Source organism: Nipponia nippon, unplaced genomic scaffold (assembly GCF_047370975.1).
Source record: "Nipponia nippon isolate SJK-2023a ecotype South Korea unplaced genomic scaffold, ASM4737097v1 scaffold_14, whole genome shotgun sequence".
Classification (NCBI taxonomy): Eukaryota; Metazoa; Chordata; class Aves; order Pelecaniformes; family Threskiornithidae; genus Nipponia; species Nipponia nippon.
Genome location: NW_028262330.1, coordinates 377,365 through 394,805, shown reverse-complemented (window position 1 = coordinate 394,805; position 17,441 = coordinate 377,365). Strand labels below are relative to the sequence as shown.

At 49.3% G+C, this 17,441-nt stretch overlaps 1 protein-coding gene across 6 annotated transcripts in view; it reads right to left on the bottom strand.

Annotated features, from left to right (window-relative positions):
- The window catches only part of SEPTIN9 (septin 9), a 142,586-nt gene that overhangs the window by 101,783 nt on the left and 23,362 nt on the right, over positions 1 to 17,441 (bottom strand). For 2 of the 6 annotated variants that reach the window (XM_087750593.1, XM_087750590.1), the window contains exon 1: positions 1,373 to 2,143. The exons of 1 other annotated variant lie outside the window; for it this stretch is intronic. Coding sequence is in view for 4 of the 5 variants with exons in the window: in XM_087750590.1 (XP_087606716.1) it covers positions 1,373 to 1,394 (22 nt within the window). In the remaining variant the exon portion in view is untranslated. Of the gene's footprint in view, positions 1 to 958; positions 1,095 to 1,372; positions 2,144 to 15,386; positions 15,444 to 17,441 lie in introns of those variants that run through there. 3 more of the 6 variants (XM_087750591.1, XM_087750587.1, XM_087750589.1) reach the window with 3 other exon arrangements.

Below are 17,441 nucleotides of genomic sequence, written 5' to 3'. Positions count from 1 at the left end.
GCTCTCAGGAATGCTTTGAAGTGGCTCAAACCAGAGGACAAAGCGTGAGCAAGAGAGATGGAGAGAGGGATGAGAAGGTGCCATCCACGCTTTTCAGAGGCAGTGAGGAGTAGAGGATGATCCTGCAGGTAAGCCCTTGTCCAGGGGCACCGGGTGCTCTCAGCACATCCCTGGACTGGGCCCTGTGGGTCTGGTACAGACCAGCCATGGGAGCAGCTTTCTCTGGCCACAGTTTTGCTCCACCCTGGCTTGAGTATTTCCTCTCATCCTTGTGGTTTCCCTCTCAGTGCCGATGCCCAGCAGCCAGCTGGGAACGCCCAGGAGAAGAGGCCTTGTGCCTCCCCCAGGGCTGCCGTGCCGGAGGAGGGCGAGCTGCGCCATGCCATGCGGGGCAGGAGGAGGGAGACCCACGATTGGGCTGCAGCACACTGGTCTGCCAATTTTGGCACACACACCCCCTCCCTTACTTTCCCTCTTTGATCCTGGCCGTCCCGCTCATACATGCAGAGAACAAGTCTCACGGGTGACACTGCACCGCCTGTCCCCTCTCCCTGCATACAGTTACAGTCACGGCCATCCCAGAAGCAGCTCACTGCAACATTGTTCCCCGACGGCTCAAGGCACCCAGGAGCAGCTTCTGGAACCAGTCAGACATAGACCATTAGGCGGGATTTGCAGGGAAGCTAAGGAATTAAATGGAGTTATTCATTCCTCCGCTTACCGCCCTCCATCCTCCCCCTACTCGAACACCCCCACGAGTGGCCAGGTAAAGCACACGCCAGCAGGTCACTAGCCACCAGCTCTGGCGTTGCGCAAGGAACAGCAGGACACGCTGGCAGCTCCTGCCCGGCCAGGCAGGCAAGATGGGAGGGCAAAAGCCAGGGGAAGATACTTTGGCAAGCAGAGAAAGCTCAACCACAACACACACACACACACACACAAAAACTCAGGAGCCAACCTTCAGAGCAGAAATGCGTCTCCATGCCAAGAGCTCGGCTATTTTCCTCCCTCTCCCCAGCTTGCAGCTCTCAGCTAACAGGCTCAGCATTCATCCCCCCGCACCGTGCGCCACATGGGAGCAGGGGAGGCGGGGGGGGGAGGAAGAGAGAGACTCAAATGAAATCCAGACCTAGAAAGCAGTTTCTTTTTCCCCCCTTGCCCCCCCGCCAGCTTCTGCTGGAACCACCTTCTGTCTAGAGGGCTCAGAAGGATAAAAAAAAAAAATACAGAAAGGAAGTGTTGCAAAAAAAGAAATAAAGGAATCGGCTGAAATCCACCCAGAGCATGGCTGTTTCTTCTTAACATGCAGAAGCTGCTGGAAAGGTAGGAGAGCAGAGGCAGAATACAACATATTAAAAGATCAATAGCCTACCTGAAATCCGGTCTCTCTCCATTACTACGGGATATATTTAGCATCCGCGTGTCACAGCCGTCCCTTTTTTCGGTGGTGTCCCCTTCTTTCCCTCCCTCCTTGCTTTGCCTCCTCCTCTTCCAAAAAAAGCTCTTTGTCTGGTCTAATTTCTTCAATCTGTTGCAATCATGAATGCATCCAAATTACCACATTTCCATGTGCTGATCATATGTTTGTGCTCCAAACTGAAGTAGCTTTGTCTCTTTGAAATGAAAAAGAGCAAGAGAAAAAGAGAAAGAAGGAAGAAAAAAGAAAAAGGGGGTGCATGACCCGAAAAATCCTGTAACTCCCTGAAATACTCCACCAGGCACAGGAAAACTGGAAATCCCGAGTCCTCTGTAAAACAGTCTTAAAGCTACAGCATGCGAGTGTCCAGGGGAACGCTCCAGCCTCCACAGCTCCCTCTTAATATCCACCAGGAGATGCTTAAGGAACTTGGCTCCTCGCAATAACAGAGCGAACAACTCATCCAGCTTCTCAAATCTCTCCCCGCTTCCCCAGTCTTATTTTCCTGCTATTTCCTCTATCCCCTCCTCCTTCCTTGGCTCCAGCATTTTAAAAGCGCACAGATCCTGCACATTCCCCCACCCTGCCAGGTCTGAAGTTTCGATTCATGCATAAACTATTTGGCTGATGAAGGCTGACTTCATTCCCAGCACAGCATCACGGGCTGCTGCTGCTACCAGGCAGGACCCGAGCGCCACACATGTTTACTCTCCCTGTGCAACCCGCTGGAGAGCTTCATGCTGACCCTGGCACCGAGCCCCCGCTTCACCTTCCTCCCCTCTGCAAAACAGCGATAAGGGGAGGATTTCTGCAGCCAGCCCTAAAGCGATAGTGAAAGTCTCTGCCCTGGGAAGAAGTCCTTGGTCTTCTCCAGGGTCCCACAGTGGAGAGAAGGTGGGATTTGAGAGCAGTTTTCCTTCCCTGTGATGCCCGGGCAGGGCACAGGAGTGCAGAGGGAGCAGAGCAGCCCTGCAGAACCCGTCGCCAGAGCCTCCTCTCCCCAGCCAGGATGGAGGGATGTGCGGCTGCAGCAACAGGCTGGCCTGCTCGGAAACTTCCACTTGGCTGGCAGCCAGGGCAGGCAGCAAGGACACTGCGTTAGCACCTCTGCTGAGACGGTGCCCGTGCTTCCCAAACCACCCTGTGTGACCCTCCCGCGTCATCCACTGCCAAGTCCTATTGATATAGTGCGGAGCCTGAGTCACCCAGCCAGATGCAAGGGCACAGCCTCCATCCCCAGAGCTGGCAAACAAGCCATCCCTCCTGCAGCCTGGAGGCAGGGATGGCAGACACTAGCAGGGATGGCACAGCTGCTGTGCAGGCCAAGTGTGCTGACAGGACACTCGTGTGGTCAGCATGGTACACGTGACACTTTTTGCCCCAAAATTCTCACACTTCACATGGAAAATCACAAGTGTGATAACTGTGACAAAGCCTGGTACTTCCCCCCATAGCATGGGCAGAAGGACAAATTGTTTCCTGACTAGATGAATATGCTTCCAAGGGAAGACTCCAGGTGCTGCTGGGACCTTTGGACAGCCTGGACCTACCTTGCATTGCTTTTCAATATGAAAAATCCCAGCAAACATGCATGTTTCCCCATACAGCAGCTGATGGAGAGTCACTGTCACTAAACCAGAGGGAGGAACACAGCTAACGCCAAGCAGGGCAGTCAGGCCAGCACCCCCACTGCCCAAGAGATGGCAGAGAGCTGGTAGGAGGCAGCCCCAGGACAGTCCATCCATTAGGGAAGTTCCTCTGCAATCCCTAGTGTGTTATTCCCTGGGCAGGGAGGTTTAGATTTCTTCCCAAATTCCTGTTCTTTCTCTATTTGCTATTAAAGCTTTGCATGTTCCTGCTGCCAGTGCCTAAGACATTAGAGAGAGGACAATAAGCAATGTTTTCCCAGGCACAGACCAAAACCATGTTTCCTGTCTGAGGCCTTGAAGGTGCCAAACACAAAGCGAGGACCCAGGGGAGCTGCACAGCCCCATGCAGCACAAAATCAGTCCACTGCCTCCACTGAGCGGCCTTTATTGCCAAGCTTCTGATGCTGGAGAGGAAGGGAAAAAACTCGGGAAGTATCAAGAAAGGAAGAAGGTGAATGGAAAGGAAGGAGGGATGGGGGCAGCACACATCTTTGTAGACTTTAACCCATCGAGACCCAGGTGGTCAGGAGGGACAAAGCAAAGGCATCTCTTCTCACGGGGCAGATCACCATGAGGCACTCAGGGAACTGAATCCCAACCATGACTAATGCAATTGAACTTTAAATTCATAAGACCTCTAGGTAGATGCTCTCATTCAGACGTCAAGTCCTCAAGCAAATTTGAACAGATTCCCTTTAAAAGGTACAGTTGTGTGCCTCCATTTGAAACAGTGCTCACAAAGCACTCCTGCCACCACCGCAGGGAGCAGTGGCACTGGGGTGTCTGCATTTGAGAGGTCGGTGCTCAGCCGTGCTGTGCCTATGATGCCAACATCAGGGTTTGGTCCCTTCAAAGGCACGGTTCCAGTGACCTGCATGTTACAGGGTAGGGGTCCTCCACCCCCCTTGGTTTTTGAGAAGCTCACCACATGCCTCTTTAAACGGCTATTTGGTGGTCTGTGCATTGTACAAGTCTATATAGATAAGATATACTGCATTTTCTAATACTACTGTTAAAAGGGTTGAGGGAGGAAAGTCAAGCACATTTAGGGTTTGGGAAGGGGATAGAGAAGACTCTCCCCTGGCTGGGGCTGTCTTCTCAGGGTTCAATGCCCACTAGGGCTGTCTTCTGGCAAAGCCATGAGGAGAGGGAAGAGGCAGGAGCAACTTTTAGGAAACCACCGCTATTTGCCATAAAGATAAACCCAATTTCCATTTGCAAACAAGCTGAAACAAAGCAGGAGCCTTGCTCCGCCATCACCCCGTGCTTGCCGAGGCTGGCACAGGGGTGCACATGCTTTCCCTCACCCACCTCGCAGGTTTAAACATTACCAGGGGTGGCAGCCAGCAGGAAGCACTGCCAGGTGCAGAGAAAGCTAGGAAGGAAATCACAACAGTAAACCAAACCCTGATCCAGGCTCAGTTTGAATTTTCTCTCTCTCACACCTTTCCTAGGCTAGCCCAACACCACCCAAGCCCTTTGCTAAGCAATAAACTGCTTGTTGTGCACAAACACGTAGATAAGCAAGGAAGGTGCTGTGAAGACAGCACAAGCTCACCCCGACCATGGACATGCCACAGAGCCCGAGACATTGGTGAGCAGCCAGGAGGGACTTTAGGACTATTGACACTGTCATCAGCCACAGCAGCAGCCACTGTAGTACAGATGCCTGCAGGTATTCAGGTAGATCCTATTTGCAATTCCCTGTCTGCCTCTCTAGGTTTATGCTGTAATTATGTTCCTGTGGCATTTCATCCAACAGAAGAGTTTTCTTTTATATCTGGCTCCCATAGTCACAGCTGGGCAATTCTACCACGCTTTTAGCAAGCCAGCCAGGTATCACTGCATAACCCCAGCCCTGCTGCTGAGCGAGCTGGAAAGGATGAATGCTGCAAGTCCATGCAGAGATCAGAGGTTCAAATTGCATTGACAAAGGTGCTGGGAAGCAGCCAGAGCACCCAAAGACCTCTAGGGCCTGGAGAGGCAGGAAAAATGGGGATTCAACTGGTTCTTTCACAAGCACAGCTATCTGCAGCACCAGCAAGCTGGGAGGAAAGTGCAGAGGGGACGGACAGTGCAGCGGAGCGGAGCACACCTAAATCAAATTACGTTCAGTGAAGCATTTCCACATGAGGAAATACAGGTCCAAACTCAAACAGTGCAATCAAGTGTTACTCCATTATATTCCCTCTATGCCGTTTACCCCCAGGCTGGACCCAGCCAGCAGATGACAGTATCTGAGCCTCCACTGTTTGCTCTGAGAACCTTGCAGTTACATTTAATATAAGCCCTGAGGATGGGGAAGAAGAAAGTGCTGGCTAAAATTCTCCTTTTTCAGTTAAAAAAAAAAAAACAAAACACAAAAAAAAACAAACCAAAGAGATGGCCCTCTTTTCCAAGGGAGGTACTTATCCTCTGAATGCTGCTGCCCTGCTCTTTGCCAGTTATTTTTTCTTTGCCTCCCCACTCCTCCATCCCCCTCTGCCAGCTGGGCAGACATGGAGCTGCCCTGCCCTGGACCACCACTCCTGGCTGCTCCACATCTGCTGCCAAGCACTGTTTTGCTCCTACCTGATTATTTCTTATGAAAGCCTTTATTTGTTCAACACAAGGAAACGCAGATCCTCCCAAGTTATTACTTTTTCCAAGCCAAAGACCATGCCCAGGACACAGGGTTCATCACCACCCAGAAGTGTGTATGACAGTTGCAGCAGGGGATTGCTGAAACAGCAGCAGGGCATCTCCCCTCCTGCCCCAAGCCAACACAGCCCCCTGAGATGATGCCTATGTGAGTCTCCCTCTGTCTCATCCCCTCCCGTGGAGGGATGTATCTTTAAGGAGAGCCCCTATTTGGGCTCTCCTCCATGCTGGCTCTCAACCCTTCTGCCTGAAAGTCTCAAACTGTCGGAAATCCCTTGCATAGTCTCCCCAGGCTTTCTGCTCATGCTTTAACACCCATGCTGAAGTATTAATAGCAGCTGGCAGTGCAGAGTGAAAAGCAAGGCAGAAGGACTGGATGCTCACCCTCCTGGGAGAGTGCAGGGAATCTCAGATAAAAGTGTTAACTCTTCCACGATCCTCCGCTACGTTTTCCTTCCTGGACTCCTCCCTACCATCACTATTGCCCTCTCAACACTCACTCTTCCCCAACTCACTACTTGAGTCCCCCCAAAATGGGGGGGTTACTCCATACCTGAAGGTCTGTGGTCATTCCCCACCAAGCAGTCGCCAGGCAAAAGCAATGTTCCCAATGGTATTGCTGTATTTGCTCTTCAGCCTCCTGCCTCCCAGGCAGGTCACTGCAACAGCTCCTGCCTGGCAGAAGGAACCATCAAAGCAGCAAAGTCTTCAAGAGAGTTACCACCTGGGTCTGGTAAGCAGGCAGACTAAAAGAAGGAAGAATTGCACCAATCCCTGCAAACACCTGTGGGAGGTGTCCATCTTTTTCCTAGGCTTCTTAAATAAGGCAGGGCACAGATTGCATTACACACTAATTCCCTACAATGTCTTCAGACCAGCTTGCCCCAAGGAGCCCCAGAGCCACCCCAGCCACAGCACAGCAAGTCCAGCTCCCTGCACATCACCATGCCATAGCCAGCTGAAAAGCTGCACAGTTTCCAGGCACATTATACCTGGGCAGCGTGGGCTCATGGGAAGCAACACTGTTCCTGTGTGTTGAAGCAGCTCCTCTGGCATTGAGGGCAGGCCTCACCTGAGCACAGACCTGCCGAGATCTTTGTTTCACCTTCTTTAGGAAAGCAGCCTCTAAACTCATGGACTTTCAAAATATTGCTGTCTATAGTGCAATCACAGGCAAAGGGCTCTCTCTGCATGGATTTCACCATGTTACTGTACCGCAACACAACAGAGATGCTGCCTTGGTGCGATGCAGCCAGAGGACACCACCATTGTCTTACCTTGCCTTAAATCCCCATTGCTGAAGAAGGGCCGATCCACTGCAGGAGAGAAAACGCTCCAGAATTGGGCAGCAGACCCTATTTTCATTTAGCAGCAGAATCATCCAGGCCTGGATGCTTCTCTGAACATCATAACATACTTTTGACCAGAAATTAAACTACAAAAAATAATAAAAAAATAATACAAATGGACTGCTCCATCAAGCCAGTCAATCAGGAATGCCTCTTGCTACTGGTGCTTCTCTTGGACCTCACTCCTTGCTTTCACGGCTTCCAAAATTTCAGCAGAGAGATTTCATGCTTTGCAGGTCAGCCTTGAACATCTACAATGCTTTATCCACTAGCCCAACTGCAGAGTTGCCTTACAAACAAGCCATCTCTCTGCAACAAACAGCATGAAAGGCTACGCTTCCATCTCTTTTGCAGTCCTAGACACAAGATAAATATAGCAAGGAGTAAATCAGTGCTCTCTGCCTAAGGTACAATTAAGGGTTTTGGTAAACACTAGCCACCGCCAGATGCGCCAGCCTCAGAGGCTCAGAGGATGCCTGTGGTGGGCAGCCAGGGCTTGGGAATTTGCCTCTGCCCATGTGATGAGGGACACCAGACCCTGAGGGGAAGAGAGAAAGTTGAGCAGCCACAAGCTGGTCTGCCAACATGTCCAAGAGCAAACTGACATTTCAGCAACAAAAAGACAAAGAAAATAAACACCATGGAGAGACACATGTATTCAACTGAGAGAAATGTGACCACACACAGCTGCTTAGGTAACCAGCACCGCATGAGCTAGCACATACAGATCAGGTGACACACCAGCCCTCCTTCCTCCTTTCATTTTATTCGGTCTTCCCCTGTTCCTAAGGGGAAGGGTGCCAGATGCCGCACCCCACACACACACTTCCATGGCTATCCTATTCCTCCAGTGCCTGTTGACACCTTGGCTGGAAGTGTGTGCTTTCACTCCCCAGCCCCAGGAGGGCTCCTCCCAGACTGTTCCATCAGCTCCTGCACAGGCACCTTGGGTCAGCCACATCCCAGCACAGCCATGCCCCTCACAGGATGTGGGCTGGGGCTGGCAGAGGTGATAATGAACATATTTCTCTCTCCCAGGGCACTGTGCACTCCTTTAGAGGACTGGGGTTCCCCCCCCATCCTTCCCAATGAGATGAGACAAACAAGATAAAACCACATTCCACTGCTATTCCCCCAGCCTGCTCTCCCACTTCCTCTCTGCCATGGCTGATGTGAGGTTCTCTTGAAAGAGAACCTTTGTGGCCAGCAGGTCGAGGGAGGTGATTCTGCTCCTCCGCTCTGGTGAGACCCCACCTGGAGTACTGTGTCCAGATCTGGGGTCCTCAGCACAGGAAGGACATAGACACATTGGAACAGGTCGAGAGGAGGCCACAAAAATGATCCGAGGGCTGGAACACCTATGCTCTGAGGACAGGCTGAAAGAGCTGGGGTTGTTCAGCCTGGAGAAGAGAAGGCTGTGGGGAGACCTTATTGCGTCCTTTCAATACTTAAAGGGGGCTTATAAGAAAGACGGGGACAGACTTTTTAGCAGGGCCAGTAGCGATAGGACAAGGGGTAATGGTTTTAAACTAAAAGAGGGGAGATTCAGACTAGATAGAAGGAAGAAATTTTTTCATGATGAGGGTAGTAAAACACTGGAACAGGTTGCCCAGAGAGGTGGTAGATGCCCCATCCCTGGAAACATTCAAGGACAGGCTGAATGGGGCTCTGAGCAACCTGACCTAGTTGTAGATGTCCCTGCCAATTGCAAGGGGGATGCACTAGATGACCTTTAAAGGTCCCTTCCATCCCAAAGCATTCTATGACTCTCTGATTTCTATGAAAGGGCATTAGGAGCTTACTCCAGAGACGCCTGGTCCCAAGGTGATAAGTGACCTCACTCAAGGACTACTGCTCCTGTCCTGGAGAAGTTGCACTCTGCACCTCTGTAGCTCCTTTCCTTGGGGGAACCCTGTGGACCTCATCAGTACTCATCAACAAACCCATATCACATTCCAGGGAGGAAGATGATGATCTTAAATCACAGTCAGTAGCTAAAGCCTCCAAACATTAGCGAGCATTAAATCCCCAGTCATTCCTGAACTACTGATTTATATCTCACTATCTGGTTTCCTCGCATCAGAGCCCACAGTGCCAGGTGCTTTACGAAGAAAGCATCAAAAGATCTACCTATTCACCTGTGATGTCCAGTAGCCTTTTAGGACTAAAAAGAGACTATACATAAGACTGGAGATGAATCACAGGTATTCTAAGGGAACAGGACAACAAGCTAGTGCTCAGTACATCCCCTCAATAGCAAACAGGCCCATGGCACCTATCACTACTCGTTAATTTCTTAACTGTGCACACAAGCGCCTACACTCCCTCATTCACCATAAGTAATGCACATCTCTGCTTGAAGCACGTGAGAGCCCCACAGGACTATCCCAGGCAGCTTGGAGTCCACATGTCTGCATTATGCGAGCACCGCCCTCATATGTCTGTACAGGAAACCAAGTACCTGAATCAAGATCAGCCTTTTCACTTTAATTTCTTGTTGCCTGGAGTTGGGATTTCCTGCAGAGCTGTGCTGCTGCAGAAGGGACCCTCCAGGCTGGCTGGTGACAAAGCTTCACCCTTTGCTACTTCGCCCTCGTGATGAGAAAGACCAAGACGACACATGTCAAATGAGGGCTTGTCACTAAGGAGCCTGAGGAGAGCAAGCGGTGCATGTGCATGGGGACGTTCTTTGGCACTGCGATCCATGCAGCTGGGGTGACCAGTGTGGTGCTTAAAACAAAGGGGAATAGAGGCTGCCCAAAGAAATTCATATGACCTCATCTAGGGACACATCCAAAGCAATGAGGCTGCAACCACAAGTCTCTAATTAACCCCTCTGCTGCTCCACCAAGGTGAAAGGCACAATCCATGCTAAAAACATCACACTGCAATGTGATGTTGTGCATCCCCACAACTTGCAGCTAGACCAGAAGTGCTGCACTCCCAGCCTGCATCCCAGTGTGCCAACAGGAAGCTAAAAAAGGATGCAGTAAAGGTTAGGATAATCTGAAGGTCTGGACCAAGGTTCACAGGTGGGGTTCCCAAACTCAGTTTTCTCAGATATCATGATTACACGTAGAGGGCTGTGCTGTGTGGTGGGGGTACCCATGTTTGAGCTGCAGAAGATGTGTAACAGTTCTGGCAGCACTTCCCTGGGTTGGGGGTGGAGGGGTGGGGGGCAGGAACTTAAAAGCCTAATGGTTCTTATAGCACTCTGCATTAGCTAATGTAACAGTAATCATGTACGCTCAACTAGGGAGCCCCTAGCTTTTGACATTTCTTTTATTTCCACTATTCTGGTTAACCTCCAGCCTCACGTAAACCAATTTCTAAAGTTGTTCTCTTACAGACTCCAGGCATAAAGAGAGGATATGGTCCTCAGGGCGAGGTATTAAATCAGGAGATGGAAACAGCGAGATCTAGTGCCTTATCTACCTTTAGCTCACTGCATGAACTTGGAGCATTCCAAACTAGCGAACCCTGCTGAAATCCTGTTGACTCTGTTGAAGTGATAATGCCATTTTAAGCTATGCCCACAGCTATGCGTGTTCAGCTTTTCCACCCACCCAGCCACACATCTTTCCATTTCAGTACCCATGGGGAAGGATCCCCAGATTCACAGTCAATGCAAAAGGTACAGCTTTCAGCTTCTCTGCTGCTCCATTTCCCTCAACTATGAGATGGGAACCATCAGTAATAATTAAAGGGAAAATCCAAGGCTTAACCAGGGAAAAGCAAAATAACACAAGAACTATCTGTGCATGTTTTGTTGAAATTTTCATGTAAGACTATATTCTCTCCACTTTTATTAATCCCAGCTACCAGCTCCTGCAGAGACCTCCTGAGTGCCCTGGGCAGCATGACAGTGCAGTGCCATCATGGTCAATGGAGTTCTAGAGCTCATGCCCCGAGCAAAAGCTCACAAGCTCATACCATGACCAGCACCCTTGAACCATCTCACTCGTCCTGCCTCTCCAGCCCACACTTGTCCACCTGCTGTGGCTTCTGGCCCCTCTTATCACCATCAACCTAAAGGGTGGACAAGGGGGTCAAGCTGGCGCAAACAAGAAGCATGCCTGGCACGGGAGTCCCTCTGCTTTATACCCAAGAGAAGTATTTAGACAGTATGAGACAAACTACCCTGATGAAGGTTTCATGACATCACTGAGTGCCCCTTTCTAATGCAACCCAGATAGCTGGCCTCAAGCTTCATGCCTCTCTAAATTATGCCCTACGCTTCCAAAAAGCACCGAGACAAGTTGTGGTTGATCCTCAGCCAACTGCTGATGATGCAGAAGTGGGGCCACTAGCACCCTGTCTTTTTTGGATGGAAAAGCTGTGCCTGTCCTGGACTGCAGCTGGCCCTAGCAGCCTGCCCCTGCTCTGCTCAGGCCGGCTCCAGGCAGCCATGCAGCCAAAGGCTGAACCAGGAAAGCTGAGGCACCTGCTCCCCTCCCACCCCTTTAGGACTTTTCATGAACAAAGCACCTGACCCACAAATAGCACCAGTGCAGGAGCAGTTCTGCTTCAACACAGCTGGAAGACATCCTCTTCCCTGCATTCACCTACACAGAAAAAACATGCTGTTTTAGCTAAATCAGTAAACTCTCATCTTCTTCTGGACCCTCCTGCATTACCCCCACCAGGGAAGTTCCTTCCTCCTAGCAAAAAATGAATTGTAGCCTGGAAACAAATCAAAGTACAGAGCACAGCTGGCTGCCCAAGAGGAATAAGATGTCAATTTCTTCCACTCCAACTGCTCTGGGGCTGTTTTCTGGCCAGCTCAGGAACACATCACTGCTCCGGATGGCAGATGTCAGCACATATTTCTCTCTTTCACATTCATCAGGTACAGTTGTAGGAAAACGAAATGGGAGTAACTTCCCTGACACACCATTCTCAACTCTGCAAAAATACTGCCCTAAGCTACCCACATCAGGTGACAGTGGCATTTTAAGGGCCACAATTCTGGACACTGATCGAGCCTTTTATAAAGGGCTTCTTCCCACTCCTCTCCTCTCTCTGCCCATTCCCAAGCGCATGTTGAACAGAGCCTCCAAACCACTCACAAAACTCGACCTTATGGAAAGGGTCCCATGTCCTAACTGAAGGGGGACAGTGCCAAGCCCCAGACACCTTCCTTGTCCTTGCAGTCCTTGAGCCGAGACCCTCCCAGCTCCGGCTATCAGGCTGCACCCCAGGATAGTGCTGCTGCTGCTGGTGAGCCACAGCCCCGAGCTGGCTCATCGCTGAGCTGCAGGCAGTGAGGACCAATACAACTAGCAATACCGTGGAAAGAGGGAGCCCAGCAGCGAGCCCAGCTCCACATGTCTTCCACTGAATGGGCCCTGGTTAGGTGTAGCTCAGCACCTCCAGGGTGCTGGACATCAGAAGTTGTTTCTGTACTAATAATTGTGGCATCTCTTCATATAGCTAGAGCCCCATTACAACTGTGAGATGCTTGAACACCATCTTAATCCAGCATCTCCCCCTTCCCAGGCTATTCCTCAGGTATGGATGACACTTAACTCCACTTTTGCAGCCAAAGAAAAACAAACTGAGACAAAGCATAGGATTCACATATCCCCCCTAAAGGTAGCTACCTAAAGAAATTATGGCCCCCTATAACCCTATGGGGATATAGGTTCCTCCAAGAAGCTTATTCTTCCAATCCTCAAGTAAATGCTCTCAGACATTTCCTTGATAGCCTCCAGTTCTCTCCATTGACCAGCCCAGATGAGTCCCACCTCACTGGCTTACCTGGGACTATGCAGCAGGCCTGTATGAAACAAAAACTGAAGCTCCAAAGCCCAAGAATTTCTGTTTACTGAGCAATGCCGGATGCCAATGCCACACAACCACTTTCAAAGGCACAAGAAAAATTTTGAGGAGTCACAGAATAAGGTTTCCAAAAGAGGTGGATGTCAGATCTCCAGGTTCCTACTGTCATTGCATGCCCCAAGGCAATACGTGGTGTGTGGATGACTGTGTAGCTATCTAGATCCCAAGATTTGGTGGCTATAGAAATGCATGTCATCCCTTTCTTTGTTTAGGGTGGCAAAGAGCCCAAAGCAACCCCCTTCTGTGATGCTTCACTTACAACCACTGCTCAGTCATCCCAACCCCAATTTATCTTTTACAGGAATAAAAGCTTCTGGGTACAAGGCCAGATGTGCAGAGGGGAAAATTTGGACCTGAAACAAGGGGAAATTGAGCTGCAGTTATATGGAGTCATAAATATTTACTGCAATGTAAACTGGAGCACTGAGCTGCTCATTTGATTTTAACTTGAAAAAAGATTAAAATTTAAAAGGTCTCTCACCAGAAAAGTGGAAAAGTATATAATTACAGTCTGAAGAAAACAAGCTTGAACAAATGCTCTGTGTCTTTCAATTTAGATTCTCTACACTCCAGTTACCTTTGGAGCTGTACCAATTCCCATTTCTGTCCTTGGGCATAAATATATGAAAACATGCGGTGCCAGGGCTGAGACTGCAACCTCGTTTTTGCACATGCAGAAGATAAACATGCACTTCAGCTCAAAACTACCAGCTTTTGCGCTGGTGGCCAAGTCTTGAAGCACCAGCTTTAAAATGCAGCTCAGCTCTTCTGGACTGAACGATCGCTGCTGCAAAGCTTTAGCACCCAGATCAATACTGAGACTACATGCTAAATTATCACCCTATGCATTTTTCCTGCCATTTGACATTAGTTTGGGGTGCAGAGGCCTACTCTGACCGTATTTACATCCTCTCACCGATACCTCACAACATTAGGGTTGGAGATGGTGAAGCTCCAGATGCAAAGCAGCAGGACAGCATCACAGCGTGCCATGTCCCCTGTCACCCTTGCCTGTGCCATAATGTGAATACCTGTCCCTGTGCTTATCACTAGCATTTGATGAAGGCCAGGCAGGCAGTGTCACAGCTCCTGGGGCGCTTAAGTGCACGCTTAACTGGACGTCTGTGACTAATCCCCATTCCACATGTGCTGATGCCTTGATGCAGCAAAACGCTGAAGTCACCACTCCAGGAAGGCATCCCAAGGGTGGCTTCCTCCTCCCACCCACGCAGAGGGAAAAGCTGAAAACATCTGTTTTGATAAGTACTTCTGGGAGCAGAGACAGGATATGAGGGCTGAGAAGATGAATTGAAATAGCAAATCAAGCCCAGAGGGAACAACTGCGAGTGACAGAGAGACCAAGGGGATGGAAGCAGACAAAAGCCTTGAATCAAGAGTGGCCAGAGCAGGGTGTTGAGGCAAGTGGGGTTCTTGGGGGGACAGGCTGACTGCAGCAAGCAGCAGAGACAACTGTCAGCATCCCAGAGAAAACGATGCCAAGGAAAGGTCGTACATCTCAGAGAAGCAAACGTGAAGGAAGATTTCAATTGCAGCAAAGCACCTGCTAAGTGAATATCCATGATGTACAAGAGACCCCAATTCTGGAGACAGACACTTCTTGCAAGGGTTTGGACCTTTGGAGCAGCACAAGTCCATTGGGGCGAGGGAGGGGGCGCAGGCAAAGCCAGGAAAAGTGGCCATCAAAAGGAAAAGCCCAGAAACAGGCTGTCTCAGCTTCCTTTTGGGTATTTTACATGACAAGACTGAAACTTTCTACCCCCAGGGGATAATTTGGGTCAGTCCAATGCCTGCAAGCACCAGGGACCTGTCTCTGTCCGTGGACAGTCCCAACCAGTGTCACGCACATGCAAGCAGAGCACACAGGCTTGGGTACTCTCAAGCACCGAGACTTCTGCTACTGCTTTCCTGAGGCTGGAAAACACCTTTTTCAAGAAAGATACCCTCCCACCTGCTTTCTTCTGAATCAGAAACAGCTTCAGAAACATTAAGCTGCAATTAGGAGTGTAAATTTAGTCACAAGCACATATAATCCATAAATCTCCACATCCAATAAAAAATAATAGCGAAAGAGAGTACAAAAGAGCCACTAATTACTAAAGCTGTATTTCAAGCTCAGGCCATTCCTGCTTTCCGTTGCCCTGTGTTAGACCCCTTGAATTGAGATGGGGCTTTCCAATTATTCTCTCTGGGTCCATTATTCAGTAAGTAATTAATCTTTTATTTTATATTGCTCTCTTTTTCAGATTTTTTTTTTAAATATATATATATACTGCTCTCTTTTTTATATATACTGCTCTCTGCAGCATAGACAGCTCTGCAATTATTAGCAGCTGGCTTTGCCTTCCCAACCATGGCCACTGGACAGCAGGCAAGAGAGATGATTTCTAAGAGTTACCTCTTGCATTCTCTCTTTTTTTTTTTTTTTTTTATTGGATGAAGAAGTTTCAAAGAGAAATTCATGCAACTTACTTGGACTTGTCTGGTCACTGAGTCTCTGAAGTCTCCTGCTGGAGGTCCGGGTGATTCCTAAAGCAGGAAGGTTTGAACGGGTCAAGGGAGTTCATGTGAATATGGTATATGTGGAGCAATCTCCCCGCTATGATTCTACAACTGATGAGGCACATTTTCTGTTGGGAATCTGCTATGCACAATCATTTCTGCGACTGAGGGAATGTTATATGTTATTTTAAACAGAAAAACACTTGAGGAGAGACCTCCACCTTTCCCTGAAGAAGTCAAACATTATTATTCAAATATCTCAAACCCATGAATGTATTTAGGGTTTCCAGAAACACCAGAGAGAACTTCTGAAATCATTAAGTGGGACATGAACCTTCGCCTCTTGCTGCAGGATATTTTATCCTAGAAACAAGTGCCACACTTCCAGACACAGGTTTCCTTGCTGAGAGAAGAAAGAGGAATTTAAGGACCAGCACATGCCCTGCACTGGCAGAGAGATCAGCAAAGAGGATCCTGCAAAGAAACCACTTCCCAGAGGTGCTTGGCCTCTCCAGCCAGCTCAGCCACAAGCAGCAGTGGCTCCTGCGGTTCAGCATCACAGAAAAGCAAGCAGTGACTGCTTTCTGGCTGGATTGCACCCAGCATCCTGGGAACACGTCGTATACGAGAACCCTGTCTAAGGGTTAGATGGGCTGAAACACAGGATACATCACGTGCTCTAGGCAGATGCGAAGCCAGAACACGGCTATCCAGATGTTGGGCTAATTCTGCTCCATCTTTTTTAATGAAAAAGTATTCATCATACTCATTGGGGTAGCACACTGCTAATTCACATGCACTGTGCTGCAGAAAGATATGTGGACATCTTAACCTACCCTACATCATACATTACTTTGAAAGACAAAACCCAGACATACCTGTCTCCTCCATTCCCATACCCATTTCAAAAAGTAATCAGTAACTCCCAGATGCCTGCCTGCCTCCCAGACTCCACACAAGCCAGCAGGGCCTGCTGGCTACAGCAACATTTCTAATCCATCAGCAATTCATTTAACTTCTCTGCTGTCCCAGCTGCCTATTTGTAAAGTGGTGATTTCCATAACGCTCATTTCTCAGGTATGTTGAAAAACTCAGCAAGAACCAGAATTTACCTCAACGAGCCTTTGGTTAAAACCTCCCCATACACAGAAACCATATGTTGGTTAGTGCCTCAGTTACTCTTTTCTTCAGACAATAAAAACAGAGACAATAAACGCAGTGAACCACCTCGTGGGATGCTATACTCTGAAACTACCCCGAATGCTATGATGTCTTGATACGGGGATTCCCAGAAGGTCTGGCAGCTCCTCAGTCTCTGGTGGGTCCTGCTAGAGGAACAATAGCTCCAGGATGATGTCCATCATCTTGGACACCAGAGGCTGGAGCTGCCAGGCTCCAGAACAGAGCCACAGAGGCTCCTCAGCTCAACACAAACCCTGCCTGACCACACCAATATTTTGAATTGGGATTTCTACCCTGCAAACAGCTAGAGAAACTCACAGATTTTTGGGGTGATGTTGTTGCTTAATTACAAGTGATAGCCTTTAAACAAGTATCTTCATTTCTCACCAACTACCAGATTTGTTGGACAATAAGCAAAGGGGTTAAACCAGCACCAATTTAAGCTGCAGAACATCCCTGAACTGTGATTTGTAACATAGCTGCAACCTTACAAGCCTTGTCAGCTGGAAGAGTGCATCCCACGCGGGGGGGGAATCAAAGGCAGAAAAACTGTCATACCAATGAGCCCTGGGATGGAGGGAGGGAAGGGAAAAGAGCTGCCTGGCAACTTGACATGGAAAAAGTGTCTCATACTCAGAAGCCTCTGCTTATAAATATACATATGCATTTTCTCTCTCCCTTTCCTTCCCTAATATAAAAACCCTCTGTACCTACAATATTATATGGCTGAACCACATGGCCGGTCCCAGGGAAACAGCAGAGCTGCCTGACCGCGGCAGCACAGGGAGAGCCCCTGGCCAGCACCACCCAGAGCCATCCCCCCACTCAGCTCTGTCCCCCAAA